Source organism: Protopterus annectens, chromosome 2.part1 (genome assembly GCF_019279795.1).
Source record: "Protopterus annectens isolate FY-2018-M chromosome 2.part1, PAN1.0, whole genome shotgun sequence".
Taxonomy (NCBI): domain Eukaryota; kingdom Metazoa; phylum Chordata; order Ceratodontiformes; family Protopteridae; genus Protopterus; species Protopterus annectens.
The window spans coordinates 1,079,728,306-1,079,749,806 of NC_056729.1; the positions used below are offsets into that span (position 1 = coordinate 1,079,728,306).

General features: G+C 40.0%; 1 protein-coding gene across 1 annotated transcript in view; it reads right to left on the reverse strand.

The window, feature by feature from the left end:
• Positions 1–21,501, reverse strand: part of LOC122794935 — a 533,471-nt gene that overhangs the window by 252,553 nt on the left and 259,417 nt on the right. Inside the window, exon 11 of the mRNA XM_044063530.1 lies at positions 9,607–9,777. Within this exon, the coding sequence (XP_043919465.1) occupies positions 9,607–9,777 (171 nt within the window). The remainder of the gene's footprint in view (positions 1–9,606; positions 9,778–21,501) is intronic.

The window sequence follows — 21,501 nt, forward strand, 5'->3', positions numbered from 1 at the left end:
TGGAAAGGCTGTTTGTTTCTTGTTGTCACCTTCCTGTTATTTCTTTTTTGATCACTGTTGGGCTTGAGAAGGCAATGATTTATGCATTTTAAGAGGAAAAGAGGAACTTGAAATTTATAAAGGGTGGCTTGAAAAATCTTAGAGACTCCCTGAATCAATTTCTCACCTTCATCACATTGTTTATGACCTGAGTACCTGATGGGACAACCCCCCACACACCATATAACTCAGAATTCAAAATAGCAGTCTTTACTTCATCAGCAAACTTTCTGTTATGTACCCAGGCTTATATACACTCAACACAGCAGCAGTAGTAGTGTCCTTGCACAATCATACACTCTTCAAAGCACGTTTAGATAGTTAAGAAATATTAGAAACAACAGGATTAAGATAGGAAGTACCTTGTGAAGTAAGAGTGGCAGATACCTGTCTCAAACAGTCTGCACAAAACAGAATAAACTTACAAATCTGAGCTTCATAGGAATTTTGTAAGCTAAAGCAGAAGAAGACAATATTCTCATGCCAGATTTGTCCAATACCTTGCCTACTTTGTCCACATTAGAAGGATTGGTAGCAAACAGCAGTCTTTTCCCAGTTGCTGAATATGTACAAATTGCAGCTGGATCTGACCTAAGATGACAGAATACATATCTGTTAGTCTGAGGTACCTCATAAATTCCATCTTCTTTTTGGGGAACTGAAAGTTGAGAATAAGGATTATTAGAAATGGCATTAAGCACATCCTCCAAAGCTGGCAGTATAGAGGGATAGAAGTGGAATGAGGTAAATTTACTTATAGCATATCATAAAAATCACCTTAGTTCAGGGTGGACATCCACTTGTTCCCACAAAAGCACATAATTCATTCTGGACATAGTGTGAGATAAAGAAAATTCCTCCGAAGGGGATGATGAGGTCCAAGTTTCTCAGGAATCAAAGATATGAGGTGTGGGAATCTGCTGAAGAAGTAGCCATGTTTCTTTTCATGTTAGAATCCCCTGTCAAAGTTTCATTTCAGGAATTTCTTTCATGATATTTTCATCAATTAAGGATTTTTGAGTACCAGGATTAACAGCCTGTAACTTTTTGTCTGGCTAAGATAAGAAACTTGTCTTTTCTAGCAGATGCCCTGTCTTCAGATGAACAATATTTAAACTTTTGTTTTTTTTTTGCAGGTAAAATCTTAGCTATGGACTGACTTGTAGAAGCCATTTATGCTTTGTCTAGAGGGCACCTTCCTCAGTTATCCCAAGAATTATCTCCTGGAATGTTTCCTTGATCAAGAGAAAATGTTTTTCTCATGCCTGGATCAGACACTAGAACAGCCAAAGAGGCTGATCCCCAGTTCATACTGACTGAAAGGACTATGCCAGCAGAAGGTAGAGAACTAAGTGAGTGGTCGGAGGAGCAATAAATGGCCACTACATGTTCAAATCAAAGTCAAAAAGTAACTTTATTGTCATTCAGACCATACAGGAGTGCATGGCTGAATGAAATTATGTTTCTCCAGGCTCAAGTACAAACAGATACACAATATACTTATACACCAGCAATAACAACAGTGACCAAGCCAGCTGAGGCACAAAAAAAGCATAAAAATAACATCAGCCAAACATGATCCACACCGCCGCCAACTCCCCTGCCAACACCAGCAACATTCCAAAGTCCAATTGGATCTCCTGGCACCATAGATCCAAGCCGATTTAACCAACAACTGACAACCAATCAGGCTGTTTGCTACCTGCACTCAGAATAACCGCCACTACAGGCCGGAACAGTCACAACCCGTACAACGATTCTTAGACAGATCTTCACCATCCACATCAACATGAACATCAGCAGCAGCATCCCCAATCCAGTCCAGATCCCGTCCGACACACTATTCAGTCCTTTCAATCCTCTTCCACAACTTCAAAAAAATTGTGCCTGGCAACAAAAGATTTCCACCTCTGCAACCTGCCACTGAAGGCCCAACTTCCCTGAATAGCCCAAACGACCATGACAAGACATCACAGACATTACGAACATCATTACGGTTTCACGGTTTCAGCCGGACACTCAGCAATCGACTACCCACTACTCATTGGCAGTTTCTAAACTAAAAATTAACACATAATACTACACAACGCACAACACACACTGGGAGCCAGAGAGGCCGCTGGTATACAAGGCGGTGCCATCTTACTGAGCTATCACCAACCATTGGCTGAGGCAATAGCTAAGGCTGCAATGTTGGCAAGAGGTTTTTACTTTTTTTTTTTCTTTCTAGGTACAGGGGTAGAAGATCCAGCAGGACTAAAGATTCCTTGTGGTAGCCAAAGAAAATTTCCTAAAACCTGTAGGTGTTGCTTTAGTGAATCATTTGGAAGATAAGCTGTGAAAAAAGGGTTCACGACCAGCACACATACACACACACACACACACACACACACACACACACACACACACACACACACACACACACACACACACACACACTTACATTTCCCCTACAGTTCCCTTCATCAGTAAATGCACAAGCAGCACACTACAATGCACTCAGAAACACTGAAAAGAAAAGCACACTGATAGAAAAAGTGACATCTAAATTGTCACTAAGTGTACACAAGCACAAAAATATACATTGACGTTTCTGGCCATTTGAAACACTTCCTAACCCTAAATTTTCACTATAAATCAAAGTGTTTACAGAAGCAGTAAGTACATTACACAAAGATTGGACCAAGATAAGGTAATTAGCTAAGAACAAAAAACAATGGTCCAACACAGGAAAATTCTGAGATAGAGAAATAATACTTGGTTTCATCAATGGGAAATACTGCTTTATGTCAAAATTTAACAACTAAAATCATTTTTAAAGGGTAATACATTCTGTGTGGAAGAGAACCCTCTGAGCCTTATTAGAAAGAAATAAAGCCTGAAGTCAACTGCTGCTCCTGTGAAGCCTCAGAGCTGATTTTTCTCAAGGTGCAAGAAAGTGCTGAAGATTGCTTCACTCTGACTGCTGAATTTCCTAAAATGATGGTGTGGGAGGGTGCCAGAGTTTGTGAAGATGGCTGGTTGTGTATTGTGGGCAGGATACAACCCATATAGCCTAAAAACTACTGCAGCAGTGAGAATGAGGAATATTTTACAATTACATAAGACCTCTAAGTGAAAAGAAAACACACACAGGCAAACATTTCTCAACTTAGGAACATGTTATATGCACAACTGAATATTTTTTGGAAAATATGTTTAAATCTTGTCTTGTCCACTACATACATGGGTTATTATACCATTTTCAGTATGGATAGTACTATCTTCAGTCAAAATATTAGTAAAAGAATTTCAAATAGTATTATATCTTTTACCTGGAGATTCCTTATACCTTTTATGAAGTAATAGATATTTCCCAACTTAAAATATATCTGAAAGTACTGAATGAATAGCTACAGGATGGATCTTTACTTAATACTTTTTAATGAGGAATTATCATATTTCATTATAGAGGGGAGGCAAAAAGTCTATAGTAACTAGTGATCAATTATTCTGTAATAATATAGACTCTTTCAGCAACAAAGCACCTGTTGAGGCATTGATACGACATTTTGATGAGGCACCTGCAACTTACACTGTGTGAGTTCTGTCTTTCAACCAGTTTGCTATCTACATTACTCGATATTGATGGATTTTTAATGTATTTTGTTTCTATGTGATGCCAACTTGGGGAACAGTATCAAAGACTTAGGCCAGATTAAGACACTCCATGTACACTGCATGACCGCTGGCTACAGACTGTGTAATCCTTTTAAAGAATTTTCCCAGATTCAGACAACAGAATCTACTATTCACAAATCCAAACTATAGCAGGTCAAGTCAAATAAGAGCCTTGATAATGTAATTTATGATGTCAGTTATAATACATTCCATGGTTTTGCAAAAGAGGCATGTAAGATCAATATGTTTCATAGGTTCATAGGATCATACTAGGCAATCTGCCCTAGGGCATTTATAAGCCTAGCCAGAGTGTGTGTGGCTTTCACCACCCCTTAGGATGAGAATACTATACCCATTAGTTTGCTGTGCCTCTGTCCAGCAGTGACACAGAGATGATTCCCGGGGTAAACCTACGATCTCCCATCCACTCTTCAAGATTTCTCTTGAACAGAGTCAGTGAGGGGCTCTGCCTCACATGGACTGGGATTCTGTTCCATAGTGTAGGGAGTCTCTGGGTGATGAATCTGTCCCTCCAGCACGTCCTATTTATATCCGTGTTGAGGTTTAAGTCTCTTGCTCGTGGCTTTGGTGGATTTGGATTTTTGAGGTGGAGCATGTCCATTAATTCGGGTTGGACATCGCCTTGTATGTCAGGCACAGATCACCTCTGAGCAGATGGTATGCGACTGAATAGAGCTGGAGTTTCTTCAGTCGGGCAGCGTATGACATATGTTTGAGCCCCTTTATCCTTTTGGTGAGGAACTTTTGGGGTCTTTCCAACTGCTGCAGGTGTCGGGTAAGGTACATTCCGAATGGGGCGTTGTACTCAATCATTGGTCTGATAAGTGAAGAGTACAGGGGTACAAAGACCTCTCCTGATCTGGATGTGAATCCCTTCATGATCAGGTGGGCAATGTAGAAGGTCTTCCTAACCACTTTGGCAATGTGAGTGTCAAAGGGAGGTTACTGTCAACTTGGGTCCCCAGGTCCCTGATAACTTCTTCCGTGTTTAATGGATTACCACCTATGTGGTAATTAGGGTTACCTTGTTTTTCCCAAAGGGGTATGACTATACATTTTTGGCATTTAGCTTAAGGCCATGGCTCTGGCACCAGTTATCCATTTCTATGAGACCTCTCTGGAGGATGTCTGTGTCTGATGGAGTGTCAATTATGGTGCCCAGTTTGCAGTCATCTGCAAATTTTGTCAGCCACAATCCCCCTATGTTTGCCTGCACTTCAGAAAAATAAATGCCGAACAAGAGGGGGCCCAGGACTGAGCCCTGTGGGACACCGCTCGTGACCGGCTTAGATTCTGACATGGCACCAGCAACTCTAACCCTGTGGGTTCTGTCCTTGAGCCAGTTTGCAACCCATCTTGTGACATATGGGTTTACATCTAAGGTGGTGAGCTTTTCTATAATGCCCGAGTGGGGTATTGTGTCGAACACTTTTGCTAGGTCAAGGTAGGCTGTGTGAACTGCCTTACCCTCATCAATGGCCTTAGTGACTGTTTCGAAAAAGTCGACCAAGTTCAAGAGGCAGGATCTGCCCTTGACAAAGCCAAATTGGGTAGGATCCAGTGTCTGTAGGTCCCCAATGTCTTTATTTATGAGTTCCATTATGATCCTCTCCATAGCCTTGCAGACAAGGCTCGTCAAGCTTATGGGGCGGTAATTTCCAGGGTCCGTAGAAGCACCGCTTTTGTGGAGTGGGACCACAGTTGCCATATGCCATTCTTTGGGTACGTATCCTGTAGTAAGGCTAAGATTAAACAGCAGCCTTATGTGTGGGTTTAGTTCCTCATTGAGTTTGTGTAGCACACAGCCAGGGACACCGTCCGGTCCCATTGATGCTGTGTTTTTTGCTTTAGAGAGAGCAGCTCTCACCTGGGCATCTGAGATGTTTGGAAGGCTAGACTCTGGTGGGATAGATATTTCTCCTTTTGTGGGGGAGGGAGGGGAGAAATTTGCACTGAACCTGTCTGCCAGTATGTTGGCAATGTCTGTGGGTTCAGTGATTTTTGTATCATTTTGGACTAATTCTGAGCATATCTGGGAGTTTCCACCCAGGTTTCTAACATAGCTAAAGAAGGCCTTATGATTGTCTTTTGTGTCTTTAGCGATTTTTCTCTCAAAGTTGGCCTTGGATGATTTTATGAGTGATCATAGTTTTTTGCTAGTATTGATCAGAGATGCCTTCCCTTTTAGGGATTTTGCTCTGTCATGTAGTAGCTTTCTCCTCTTGTTGTAGAGTTTGTTTATGGCTGGGGTCCACCAGACCGGCCTACCTTTGGTGGAAAGGGTCTTGATTTTATTAGGGATTGCTTGATCCATACATTCCTGGAGGTGCTCATAGAAGGCATTTGTAAGGGTTTCAGCAGCGTGGGTTGTGGTTTCCACTGGCTCAGGGGCCTTGAAGGATACCACTCCAGTCTTAAGAAGTGTGAAGTTTGCTTTTGAGAAGTTCTTCACTGTGGTCTTTTTTGCTGGGGTTGGGGGTGGGATGTGGATCTCCAGTGAGATTAATTTATGGTCTGATCTCACCAATGAGGGATATACTTCCGGTGTGGAGCATTTTGTCCCCATGTTTGTGATGATCAGGTCTAGTATATTTTCTCCTCTTGTGGGAATGGTGACTAGTTGTTCCATAGCATTTGAGTTTATGAACTCCAGGAACCTTTGGGCTAGGGTGTTGGGGCTTGAGTAATGTTCCCAGTCTATGTTTGGGTAGTTGAAGTCACCCAATATGATGGTGTTTGGAGAGACATTCATACTCTCCAGTGTCTTCAGGAAGGCTGTGTGAGTTTCCTGAGTTTGAGAGGGTGGTCTGTAGCATGCTACAAACTGTAGGGCAGTTTTACCTATGGTTAATTGCACCTGGATGGTCTCCGATGCTTAGTGCGTTGCCACTAACCTGGAGGTGTGGGTATGCTTTATGAATATGGATACTCCCCTCCTTTTGTGGTTCGGTCCGGATTTTGGGGCCAGAGCATGATATGAGGTATAACCTGATAGTGCTGGGGTGCTCTCAGGAGCCTTGAACCAGGTTTCAGTCACAGCACAGACATCGATGTTCTCCATACTGAGGAGGGCTTCGAGGCGTGCATCTTGAGGTTTAGACTTCTGGCATTGAGCAGTATTACCCTTAGTTTTTTCCATTTTGTTTTCTAGGGTGGTAGGTTTATCATTTGAGCCTTGCCTAAAAAGGCACTATGGGGTGGCAAGAGCCTTTGCCAATATCCGAAGCCCAGGGTGACAGGTGCAAGCCATCCCTTGCGAAGCAGCGTGGCTTGTCAAGCATGTCATCCCAGGCAGACAGACATTGGATCCCCTTAGAATGACACCAGTAATTAAGCCAATTATTAAAGCTGATCATTTTGTCTCTGTATTGTGGCATCATTCTTGGTGAGGGTAGGATACTGCTCAGGGTCAGGGTCATACCGGCCTGGGCTACATAATCTGAGAGCTCCTCTATGTCTCTTTTCATGTAGTCCAGGGAGATACATCTCAGGTCGTTCACACCGGCATGGACAATGACTGAGTCATACTTGTACTTGCTGTGGAGTGACCTGAGTGCTTGTGTTATGTGGCGGATTCTAGCACCTGACAGGCAGCTTAGTGAGTGGGACATCAGTGTGTCTGACTATGGAGTCACCTATAACAAGTGTGTCTGGCATTGTGTTTGGCCTTAAGGGCTGTGACTGTTTAGCACACTGACTTTGAGAACTATGTGTTGCATGTCTTATGTCTTGAGGTGGCAGTTGCTTGGATGTCTGCTTTGGAGGCCTCTGTAGTTTTGGTCGATTTTTGATCAGTGCCTCCGAGTATGTCTTTGTGTGTTTATGTGTTTGTTTTGCAGTTGTGATAGTTCTATGTGAAACTGGGTTTGTGGTGTGCATGGTTTCCTTATCCTCCTGTCTGGTCTTGCCAGTCCTGAGTTGAGAGGGCTCAGCCTCCAGTTTGGCTATATAGTTGCATCTCTCACATGTATTTGTGTTTTGTGGGAGAAGGAGTGGGTTGTCTGTGTACATGAAGCAATTGTAACATTGCCTCAAGATGCCCAGATTCACCAGCTGAACAGGAGAGGACGCTAGCAACTGACCCTTCGACATGCTAGAAAAAGTGAAAAAGTTTGTTGTGTAACTGTAAACTAGTTAAATAGTGTAACTTTGTACAGGTGTGTGCTTAACATCTGTCTGCACAATGTCCAACCACATTTATGTCCACACTGTGCAAGTGGACATAAATGTGATTGGCCATTGTGCAGACAGACATTAAGCGAAACACAATACAAAATATATGCAGTTTGCTTAATGTCCTCACTACTTAATGCTCTATGGGATATAATCTATCCCAGATGTTAAGTGGTGCATACCTGTAATGACTTGGGTTGGTAGTTGTTCTATGTAATTACTACACGAGTCACTAAAACATGGAATCTTTCTGAAACTGTCTCCTGTATGTCCTTTTGATACTTTTGTTTTGACTCTCATCCTGGTCTGAAACTAAAAATCATCCTAGAAATTGGTGTTTTGCCACACTTAATAAAGTTAAATAAACAGAGAAAGAAACTAATTAATTAATTAAACGAATAAGTTAATTAATTGGTCATGTTTCAGTTACTAACGAGAAACTCGTACTATGAAATACAAGCAAAAATGAGGGTGAATGGCATGTGTGAAAGGGAAACAAACTGATCATTAGTATACTTTCATTTATGCACATTACAATATCTTTAGCCTTGGTTTCTAAATTTGGAGAGCTATTTCTTTTAGGTAAACAAGAGACTGTATGTGCAGAATGTGAGGTCCAGAAGAAAGGTATGCCACTATTTAATAGTCTTAATCATATACCACAAAAACATAAGCTGTTATTAGGCTCTTAAGATAATGGTAGATAGAATAGCAGACTAGTACCTCAGCTAGTTCAGCAATTGGTCTCCTTCATTCGCAAATTTGCAGCAAATACCCCTTGCAGAACCCACCACTGTATAGCACTAAAAAGCCTAAATTGGTTAGAACTGCCTCAGAAACCAACATATACACAGCTTTTTACCACTCATACAATTGTTCAGCATCCATCTGCCTGTTCAGCACTAAAAAACATTCTACACAACTATGTTTTCAGTCAGTCATTGCGATCCAGTGACCAAAAGTTCCTGTCTGTCTATAAACCTAGCAAATCTGCTGGGCATTGACTGTACTTGTTGAAGGTTGTTAACACCCATCTTTCAAAACCATTCTGAAAGACTTCCTTGCTAAACTCTGGCTCTGATCTTGCTCTAAACTAGAATAAACTATATCCTTAAATGTGAACAAGTACCTTTTACATTCCTTATACCTCCTTACTCTCCCTTCTTCACTTACTTCCTTACTTTTATCAACTTTTCTTCCCTGACTTTTAAATATGCCATAAGCCTATTCTCCTCACTTCATATTGGAATTCCTGTTTGTACTAGAGTATCTTACTTATAAGTTCTCTGCAAACTTTCTAAAATTTCTATATATATTAAATGTCATATAACTTTTATTGATTATTAATGTTTTTATATTATGTCTAATTTATTTAATTATCTAAACTGCAGATATTTTTGTTTTATTTCTAAAGACTATAAAATTGTTTTTAAAATGTCTTATAAAAAATTGGAGCTGTTCTCCTCAGCCTCCACTCAAAAGGGCTTCTACCCAGTTAGAATTTCCCAGTAATCAAAGCCAATAAATCAATCAATCAGTCAATAAATAAATAACAAATCTTAACCTGAAATCCACACTTCAGAAAGAACTGATAGTAACTGCAGATGTATGCACCAAAGAACAACTTTCACACAAATTGCTGAGAAACCTGCAATGAATTCATGCAGCACTTACAGGTAAGAAATTGTTAATTTGTACCGGAAGAGCAATTACCTGGAGGAGGTGAATAGGGCTCACAAGTTCCATTGTAAGGAATATCTCTAACACAACTACAGTTTCTTGAGGTTGTATTTAAGCAGCTTCCATACATGTTACATGTCTGTCTGTCCCAAACGTGTTGTTCCTCACAAACACACTCTGTGCTGGAATCTGTTAGTGCGCAAACTAAGACAAAATAAAAATAGTGTTAAGAGAAGAAATGGTCAAGAAAATAATAACATTTTCTATGTACAAGAAAAGTACAAGTGAGTCTAGAACTCTCCGATAAAGTAAACCCAAAGCATACAGCTGTTCCAACACCTGATTCACTGCAAAATTGTTTCACTTACAATGAAACTGGTGTTTAAATCAAAAGCTTACATTTGGTTTCATACTTTAACATCGGTCACAATGTTTGTAAAGGAAGCCTGAAATCAAAACATCAAACTAAAATCCAGACTGTTGTTTTTTTTTATAAATACATATTTATGTTATACGTTATTATACATTTATTATGGTTTCATCATACTTGACATGGAGCATCTTTCGTAATGCTGTTGCAATAAGTGATTCCATAACTCTTAATTGATATCACCTTTCTTAAAATTCATAGTTGTAAATTTGCAGTGACACAACAATGTTGTCCCTTCACATCAGCATGTTATTAGTGTGATATCCCCACCAGCTTTGAGAGTGTACGTTTGCTGGTGGTGGTGGGGGTGGCACACTAAAGACACGCTGATTAGAGAGGCCATAATAATATGAAATGGCCTGGTCATGATAAAGTGTGCTTTCTCAAGTATGGCGGGAGCATGAAACATTTTCACATATCACATTATGGCATTATTTCCCATGTTTATGTCTTTTATAATACTGTGTGTGTGTGTGTGTGTGTTTGTGTGTGTGTGTGTGTGTGTGTGTGTGTGTGTGTGTGTGTGTGTGTGTGTGTGTGTGTGTGTGTGTGTGTCTGTGTATCTGTGTATGTGTGTGTAAAAGAAAAAAAATAATGATCTGATCTATGAAAAGGGGTGGAGAGAAAGAATATGGAGAAAATGGGAGGGCGTAAAGGAAAGGGAACTATAATCAGGTAATACATATTAATCAGGAAAATATTTCAGCAGTATACCAGTTACAACAAAAGGAGCAGGCTCTGAATCCACAATCACTTTTAATGAATGCTTTGGCTTTTATGCAGAGCCTTAGGAATCTTTTAGTTAATGGGGGAACTTCTGTACTGAAGTATGGAGCTGTTACTTGTGAACAATCAAACTATGCTGGAGACATTTCTTGTGTTTAAACAAACTGTGTTATTGAAGAACAGCACGGTTCCTAAAGTGGTTGAAATAACCATGGTGCTATGACTACTGAGTTAGCAAACATTGTGGCCATATTCCCCAAGGGGGAATACTTGTGTCAGATTTCACTGCAAAAAAAAAAAAAAAAATCCTTGTGAGGCTTCATTGTATTACATTTTTTTTTTTTGGTTTCTGTACTACAGTGTGTTTCAATTGTTGTGAGTACTTAAAGTTGTAGAAACCAGTCTATTCAGAGTTTGACTGTCTTTTCACTGATTTCATAGGTTTTAATCAACTGGACTTTGTTTTGTGGCACGGATCTATAAAATAATTCATTAGTCTAACCACAATGCTCTCTGAAAAGTTTACCTTTGAATTTTTATTGAGAAACACTAAATGCTCAAAGGGAGTTCCTGGAAGAAAAAAGTGTTTCTGCTCTGGAATTATTATGATTTCAGCAAGGGAAAATACAGTGTACATCTTGGTCCAGATAAATGTCAATGGACAATAAGTGTGCTTATCATTGGGTTGTACAATTCCTGCCAACTTATAACAGTACTCTACCAAAGACAAGTGACCATGTTGGATAAAACAGACTCTGTGAGAAAGAGAAGCACAAGTAACCTAACCCTGTTTTCTGAATTAAAACCATCTATTTAACTGTCTATCCATCTGTCTATCTATCTATCTATCTATCTATCTATCTATCTATCTATCTATATCTATCTATCTATCTGTCTCATATAACTGCACATATGAACACACAGACACACACGCACACACACACACACACACACACACACACACACACACACACACACACACACACACACACATACACAATTAGTTTAACGTTAGACGCTGCACAGATATAGGCCGTCATTTCCCCTAGTGCGCACAAAGCATCTCCAATCCCATTGTTTATAGTGGGATAAATTAGTGAAGTTTATCACAGGTATAACATGAGAAATATACAAATCTCCAAGCAAAAATGATATAGAAGGAGCTAACAGAAAATTTAGATTGACATAAGACCATTAAGAAATTTAGTACATCATTATTAAAAAACGTCCATCTGATCGGTAGCATAATTGGCAAACTATCTCATAAACCCCTTTGTGACACAGAAATGTTGCTCAGTTTGTCAGTAGTGGGCATTAGACACTTTCTTTTTTCATTAGGCAAGATTTCATATTACAGCTCAAATTATTTGTAGCTGTAAGTCTTAGCTTCTTGTTATGAATATAAAAAACAATGTATCTGAAGTTAGATTCATTTTACAGCCCAGCACTTGCTTAAAACTAATAACAAGCACTAAATACCCCTAGCACTAGCCCCCTTATACTGTCCAGAAGGACAAGGCTCTATATTCGTCCCCACAAGTCAATCAGAAAAACAGCTCACTCTACCTATTCAGGCATGTCCAAAGGGCAGTTTCCAGTGTAGTCTCAAGTCCAACTGGTGAATCTGGGCATTTTGAGGCAATGTTACAACTGCCTCATGTACACTGACAACCCTGTCCTCCTACCACCAAACACTAATATATGCGAGAGATGCAATTATACAGCCAAACTGGAGGCAAAGCTCTCTCAACCCCAGACTGTAATTGACTGTCAAGAGGAGAAGGGTAATACTTGTAACACACCATCAGTCTCACATAGACCTAACAAACCAACACAGGCAAATAACACACATAAATACATGAAAACATACTTGGAGGCTCTAAATAAAAATCTGCAAAAGCAACACAAACCTGCAAAGCAGACATCCAAGCAACCTCCACAACCCATCACCAACCATGAAACACATACTTCACATAATTAGTGTGCCACGCAATTACAGTCCTTAAGGAAAAATAACATACCCAACGCACTAGTGATTGACGACTCTATAGGCAGGCACACTGATGTCCCACTAACTAGGCTGGACAAGGAGAACGTTAAAGTTTGCTGCCTGTCAGGTGCCAGGATCTGCCACATAACACAAGCACTCAGGTCACTTGCAGAACAAGTACAAATATGACTCTGTCATTGTACATGTTGGTGTGAATGACCTGATACGTACCTCCCTGGACTACATGAAAAGAGACATGGAAGAGGTCTCTGATCATGTAGCCCAGGCAGGTATGACCCTGCCCCTGAGTAGCATCCTGCCCTCACCAAGAATGATGCCACAGTATAAAGAAAAAATGATCAACTTCAACAATTGGCCAAGTTTCTGGTGTCATTCAAAGGGGATCCAGTATCTGTCTGCCTGGGATGATATGCTCGACAAGCCACGTTGCTTCACAAGAGATGGCTTGCACCTGTCACCCTTAGGTTTTCGAATACTAGCAAAGGCTCTTGCTGCCCCCATAGTGCCTTTTTTAGGCAAGCCTCAAAAGACAAACCCACCAACGTAAATAGCACAAGTAACCAAAAACTGAGGGTAATGCTGCTCAATGCCAGAAGTCTAAACCTCAAAATGCACACACTCGAGGCACTCCTCAGTATGGAGAACATTGATATCTGTGCAGTAATAAAAACCTGGTTTAAGGCTCCAGAGAGCACCCCAGCACTACCAGGCTATAACTCATACCATACCTTTCGGCCACAGAACCCGGACCGAAACACAAAAGTGGGGGTGTATCCATATTCATCATGGATACTCACACCTCCAGATTAGTGGTGCAGCACGATGCATCAGAAATAATCCAATTGCAACTACCAATGGGCAAAACTGTAATCCAAATTGTAGTTTGCTACAGATCACCCACCATAACCCAGGACCCCCATTCCGCATTTCTGGAGACAGTGGGAAATATGAAGGTCCTACCAAACACACTAATACTGGGAAATTTCAACTACCCAAACATTAACTGGGAGAACTACTCAAGTACTAACTCTCTTGCCCAACACTTCCTAGAATTTATAAACTCGAATGCCCTGGATCAACTGGTCAACACCCCCACCAGAGGGAACAACATACTGGACCTGGTCATCACCAACATGGGTGACTGGTGTTCCATACCTGACATCAACCTCTTGCTGGTTAGATCAGACCATAGACTAATCACTCTGGATATTCACATTCCGTCCCCAACCCCAATCAATGAAACCACCGTGAAAAACTTTTCAAAGGCAAACTTCACATTGCTTAAGACTGAGGTGGAAAAGTTCACAGCCCCCACGCCAATGAAGAATGCTGTCCAAGCTGCTGAAACCTATACAAAGGCATTGTATGATCATCTGCAGGAACGCATGGATCATGCTGTCCCAAGTAAAACCAAGACTCACTCCTCCAAGAAAAGGAAACCAGTCTGGTGGAGCCATGCCATAAACAGGCTCTACAATAGTAGGAGGAAACTAGTACAGATAAGAGCAAAATCCATAGAAGGAAAGACATCCCTGATCAGTATTAGCAAGAAACTACGATCCCTCATTAAATCATCCAAGGCTAGCTTCGAAAGAAAAATTGCGAAGGACTCCAAAGATAACCACAAAGTGTTCTTTAGCTATGTCAAGAACCTAAGTGGAAACTCTCAAATCTGCTCTGAGTTGGTGCAGAATGGCACAAAATACACTGAACAGATTTATATTGCCAACATTTTGGCAGACAGGTTTAATGCAAACTTCACACCCCTCTCACCCCCTAAAGGGCCCATAACCATACCAGAAGAATGTAATGCCCTAACAATCACCAACACACAGGTTAAAACAGCCCTATCCAAAGCCAAAAACACAGTCTCAATGGGACTGGATGGTGTCCCAGGCTGTGTCTTACAAGAGCTCCAAAATGAACTAACCCCTCACCTAAACACACTGTTCAAACTCAGTCTCTCTACAGGCTACATACACACACAGTGGTGTGCAGCAACAGTTATCCCACTCCACAAAGTTGGTGCCACAACAGACCCCAGGAACTATTGCCCTATAAGCCTGACTAGCCTGGTCTCCGAGGCTATGGAGCGCATCATCATCGAACTCATTAACAGAGACATTGGGAACCTCCAAACTTTGGACCCCACCCAGTTTGGCTTTGTTTAGGGCAGATCATGCTTCCTAAACCTGGTGGACTTCTTTGAGGCAGTTACTAAGGCATTAGATGAGGGTAAGGAGGTCCACACAGCCTACCTAGACCTCGAAAATGCTTTTGATACCATTCCCCATTCTGGTATTATAGACAAACTCGCCAACCTGAGCATTAACCCCTACATCATGAGATGGGTTGCAAATTGGCTCACAGACAGAACCCACACAGTGAGAGTTGCAGATTCTAGGTCCAACTCTATACCGGTTACAAGTGGCGCCCTCCAGGGCTCAGTCCTAGGGCCCCTCCTGTTCGGTATATACTTCTCAGAGGTACAGGCTAGCACAGGAGGACTTTGGCTGACCAAGTTCACAGATGACTGCAAACTAGGGGCCATAACTGATTCTCTAGCTGATACAGACACCCTCCAGATGGGTCTCACTGAGATGGATACCTGGTGTCAAAATCATGGCCTCAAGCTGAATGTCAAAAAGTGCATAGTCATCCTCTTTGGAAAAAAAAAAGTGCCCATGAACTACCACATAGGTGGTAGTCCCCTAAATACAGAAAAAGTAATAAGGGATATGGGGACCCAATTAGATAGCAATCTCTCCTTTGATAATCATATTGCCAAGGTGGTTAGAAAATCCTTCTATGTGGCACACCTAATTTCAAAGGGGTTCGCATTCAGAACAAAGGAGGTTATTGTGCCTCTCTACGCATCACTTATTAGACCCATTATAGAATACAACACCCCATTTGGGATGTACCTTACAAGACACCTGCAACAGCTGGAAAGACCACAAAAGTACCTCAATAAGAGGATTACTGGCCTCAAACAGATGACCTATGCAGCCCGACTAAAGAAATTCCAGCTGTACTCAGTTGCATACCGCTTACTCAGAGGTGATCTCTGATTGACATACATGGCCATGTTCAACCCAGAATTGATGGATATGCTCCACCTAAAAAAAAAAAAAAAACAAATCCCTGAGAGCCACATGCTCTAGGGATATAAACATTACCACAATGATAAACAGGACATGCTGGAGGGATAGATTCCTGACCCAGAGACCCCCCCATGCTTCGGAACAAAATTCCAATATACATCAGGCAGAGCCCCTCACTAGCACTCTTCAAGAGAAACCTTGATGGGTGGATGGGAAACAGAAAATTTACCCCGGGGATCACTGCAGTGGCTCTGCTGGACAGTGACATCATCACAGCACATAGATGTCCAAAAATTACAATTAAGTTATTATTAATTACAATTAAGTTATTAAGGTGAGGTTCAGTGCAAGGCAGTAAAATATGTCAGTACTGACCAGCAAATGGCAGCAGCAGAACAAAGCATTTGTTTCTGCCTGCTGTTCATACCAATAACATGTTCACAACTTTCTCAAACAAACGTAGTTGCTAGAATAACAGGATGTGTTAGCATCCATTTTCTGAAGGATATGAGCATGAAATGCAAATGTATGCCATTATTTAGTGACTTTGGTCCTCAGTGATTTGTAGGAAAACCACATATTTTATGAGGAACAGACCAAAAATATGAAGCAATAATCTGGATCGCCTGCAAACATCTAGACAGTTGAAAGATATGGAGTTAAGCGTAAATGAAATGGACTGTGTTACAGAACTGATCTGACATTGCTTGCTAAATGTTTTATGGCTTTGAAAGCTGGGAAAACACTTTGCGATTTTTTCTATGTAACTAGTAGGATATGGAGCAGATATAGCTCTGTGTACAATAAAGAATTATGATAATGTCACTGATCATAATCGTAAATCTCTACTCTTCAAGTGAATTTCTTGGCATTCATGTCTCGATCTCATAATAAGCTGGTTATGATCTACAACACAATAATAATCCTCTTTATTAGAGAACATCATTGTCTAGCTGATTATAGATCTAATTTCAACATGCTGATATATAGTTTCATATCCCAACCATTCCAGTTCTGACAATAATTTATCAAAAAAAAAACTTCTCCATTATTCCTCTCTGACAAGCAAGTAAATTTATGGGTCGGTATGACTCTGGGTTTGACTTATTTCCCTTTCCCTTAAAGATGGGCTTAATAAGTGCATGTCTCAAATCTTGAGGTATCTCCCCAGACTTAAATGACCTAGAGAATAACAAATATAATGATATTGTAAGTTCTTGATGAAGTGTTCTTTGGTCATTATTAATAATTGTGTCTCTTCCTTGTGCTTTGTTTGGGTCCAGTTTGTGTTGTTCTTTTTAAATACATATCTATTTTAATTTCAGTATCTAAAGGTACCTGAATGTCACTAGGACAATTACCCCCCCCCCTTTACAGAGCAAAACTGTTTGACATATAATTCTGCAAATATATCTATGATATATTGTGTTTTTTTAATCTACATACAGTTTGCCAATTTGTCTGTTTTTACTCCTACCATATCTTATATATCTATAAAATGGTTTCGTATTGTACTCTAAATCTTTTCTACAATTGTTCTTGATCTTGTATACACTATGTTTAATTTGTCAGTCCAGCTTCTTTATTATAGTTTTCAAAGTTATAGTTCAGCCTTGTTTCCAGTTCTTATATTTTTATCTCTCATTTTAATTAAGTATCTTAATCTAATGGAATTGTATCCTCCTGATGTTGTGTATCTAGATCCAGATGTTAACAGTTTTTTTTTTTGCATTTAAGAGCATTGAGACTTGTCTAGGAATATCTAAGTTAACTGTGGACATAACAAGAATGAATATTTTTTGCTGCCTTGTTTGTGGGATCAGAAAAAATACCGGGATATTAACAGACTGGTAACTGGTACAAGGTAAAATCTGAGACCACTTTAGGCATAAAAGAAGGATTAGTTCTTAAGATACTCTGCCCATCCATCCATCCATCCATGCACAACTCCTTTTACTGATTTTTGCACATGTGGTCTGGGTGTCACTTCAGCAGTGACAATCATCTAGAGCCAAGGTTTACACCACCAGGTGGATAGTCCTGCCATGGTAGTTCTTTCACACCACACACTCACACCTATGGTTAATTTTGAGTGTTCAGTCAAGCTACTTCATGTCTAGTGTGGGAAAAAACAGGGCTCCCAAAGGGAACCCACGCAAACACAGGGAGGACATGCAGACTACATAGAGAAAGCACCACATTGAGAATTGAACCAGGGAACGTCTTGCTGTAAAGCAACAACACTATCCATTGTGCCACTGTGCCACCCCCCCCCCCACTGTGTGTCTTTGTTGAAGATAAGGTATGGCTGACTTAACAACTCATTGTTCTCCTAGCAGAAGTCAGAGCAACAACTAAAACATTTTTTTATATTAAGCACCTCAATTTAGCCTGATTAGCTGGTTTAAATGGAAAAAAAAAGTTAGCTTTTCCAGTACAAAATTAAGACACCAAGGAGGAGTTACCTGTTTTCTAGGTGGAAGGATATGTAAACCTCTTTCAAAACCTGCTTGAATTGAAGAATGATTGCAAATTGTTGGACCAAGGGCACATAGGCTTAAATAGCCATCAAATAAACTTTGATAGAGGAAAAAGAAAAGCCAGAAGACAGTATCCCCCACAAAAAAAAAAAAAAAAAAAAATCAAAAAACAGACACAGCCAAGCCTTAAGAGGGCCCTGGTTCTTGGAGTAGCACACACTATAAAATCTATTTCACTCAGAATTACATGATTTCCAAGCAGAAGTTTTAGACTCCTTCAATGCCTGCTGCACATCCTTAGGAAAAGGGTACCTAAAAGGTATAAGAATGACAGCATCCAGGCAATCAGTTAAAGAGTTTTCATGTAGAGGTGTATCAAACAATCCTAGTCTTGTGTAAGCAAATCTAGCATGTGAGCAATTCTATGGTAATTGTCAATGTCCAGTTTAAAAAAAAAAGAATGAATCACTCTTGTTTGAGTCAAAAGTGGGTCACTACTGTAATCTCTGAAGTATCCTTCTGGATTTTTAGAAGAAGCCTGGATATCAGTAGAAAAAGTGGAAAAGCAAACAGAACATTCCCATCCACAGGAAAGAGAGGGCATATATCTCCCAGGCCTGTATGCAAGGACTCCTGGAGTAGAATTTCTTTAGTTTCTGGAATGACAGGAGGTTAACAGATCTAAGTGGGGTGTTCCCCATAGATGAATTAATTCTTGAAAGATCCAACAATAAAGTTTCCTTTGTAGGGGCCTGTCCTAGTCCTGCTTAACTTGTCTGCTATAATGTTTTGCTCTGAATGAATGCATGAAGCCTAAAGATTCAAACTGAGCTGAATGGCTAATGAGGTAATATCTGGCATCCATCTCATCTAACAAATGTAAAATAAATAAAATAAGTCTCTGTTTATGTACCACATCAATGTGGTATTGTCTATGAAAACTTGAAGAGGGCCTGGAAATGAAAGAAGATGTAGAGATTTCAAAGCATTTATCATTGCTAATGCCTCTATGACTTTTATGTGCTTTTGTCTGTCTTGATTGTGCCACATAACTGCTCACTTCATAAGGTATGAAGCCTCTGTTGTGACAGACAGAAAAGGAGGTGGAAGTGAACAGGGAAGACCGGGATCTAAAAGAACTGGTCTACCCATACCAGAACCTCATTCTTTACAAACCTCAAAAAAAAGGGGATTTGAAGAGATAAATGGTGAAGTTGTTGAATCTAGACTGACCTGTGGTACCACTGAATTTTTCTCATGTGAAGCCTGACAAAGAAAATCATAAGAATCATAGAAGACACGTACCAATGAATCCTGAGAAATTTCATGGTAGATACCTAGTTTTGATTGTGATACCTAAGGAAAAAACTTTTGGAACATCTCTACTTTAAAGGAAGAAAGGCTCCTCCCAGGACGGAACCTAAAAGACACCCAAGGAGAAGAATTTTGTGAGATGGCACGAGAGGAGATTTCTGTAGGTTCAACTGAAAACCCAAACTGAGTTGATGTTTCTAATGATGCTTGACGACTGAAAAATGAGGTTGCAAATATAAGGCAATTGTCCAAATCAAGAAAAAGTATTAATGTCCTGAAGCCCTCCGTAAGCAATTACTGGAGTCAGGCACTTTGTAAATATCCTCGGGGCAGTAGACAGTCCAAATGCTAAGATAAAGAACTGATATTGTGAGCCAAATACAGAAAATTGTAAGAGACATCTGAAATCCTTGTCAATAGGAATGTGGTGACAAGTATTTTGTAAGTCTAGTTTTAGCATGAAAGCTAGTAAAGGGATTTTTGTGAGGCTTTCCCATTCTTTTTGGTTCCTCCTAGCCACTGTTTTGAGGCACCATGCTGACTGAATTACTTTTAGAAAAAGTTAGCTAAGATGAAAAGAAAGATATTTGATTAAAAAAGCAAGGTTGGAAAATCTAAGTCACTGCTTCAATCGACTTTTCCCTCTCATCAAATTTCTTAATGACCTTAGCTACAGAAGGGCCATAAAAAAGTTCTTTGCCCATTTGGAGAATTTATAGTCTCAGTTTTAGCATCTTCTGGCAGATTCTGAAAACGGAGTTAAGCTAATGTTCTCATGACTGACTCAGAATCAATAGATCTGGAGGTTCTAACAGCAGCAGTATAAGAACCCTTTAAGGAATGTTTAATTTTGTGAGGAGATAGCAAAGAAGCATTCGAAGACATTTTCACCTCAGGTGAGGAAAAGGTAACAGTCAAAATTTTCAAGTTATTATAATACAGCAGTAAAAACTTTAGCTTGTGGGCATGGCAGTTTAGAATTCTGAAGGTAAAAGTAGGAGAACTGCAAACATTCTTCTCAAATTTGCCAAATGCTTTCACATCTTTGTCAAAAGGAATGGGATTAGCTTTAGCAATTTGTCTAGCAGAAGCAGATTTGGATAGGGGAATCACTGGGGGGAAAGAAAACAAGAAGTTGCGGGTCTGAAGTATCCTGTGTAACCTTTCAGACATCTTACAGGCAGGAGGTTAGCTGTCAGGTAAATTATAAATTGTGGGAAAGATTTTCCCTAAAGCAGGTAAAACAGGATAAGGAACTACAGACTTGGGAGTATACAACTGTAACAAATCATACTACATTTGTTGTGTAATATGAATTTCATTCTGCTCCCACTGAAAGATCTCTTTCATCTTAACACAAAATTTCAGAAAAGGAAAGGTCATCCTGAGGGAAATCTCAGTCTGCAGTTTCTACAGAATCATAATCTTCAGGATGCATAGAAAATCCTGAAGCAGAAAATTCACCCTCCAAATCCTGCTCTTTTAACTGAATTTTAGTTAACTAGTATCCTTCATAATGCATAACTGGCTTCCTGCATTAATAACGGATATACTTGTTAAGTAATATAATTATTACTCTTTTTGGCAGTTTCCAAATTTGAATGAAACTGGTGCTGTTTTGTAAATACAGCACAGAGAACTAATGATACAATCTGCTTATCAGCTTTACCTCTATGTCTTTGTTTAGATTTTTTATGCCAATAGGTTGAGAGCTGTGTGTCTTAATTAAGTGATACGAGTAAAATTATGAATGCACAATGCTCTCTTCCTACAGTGAGAATGCTCTCTTCCTTCTGTGAGAATATCATATTAAAATTATCTGTTTTTTCTTAATCTGACTGGTTAATTTATTTGTGTTTTTTT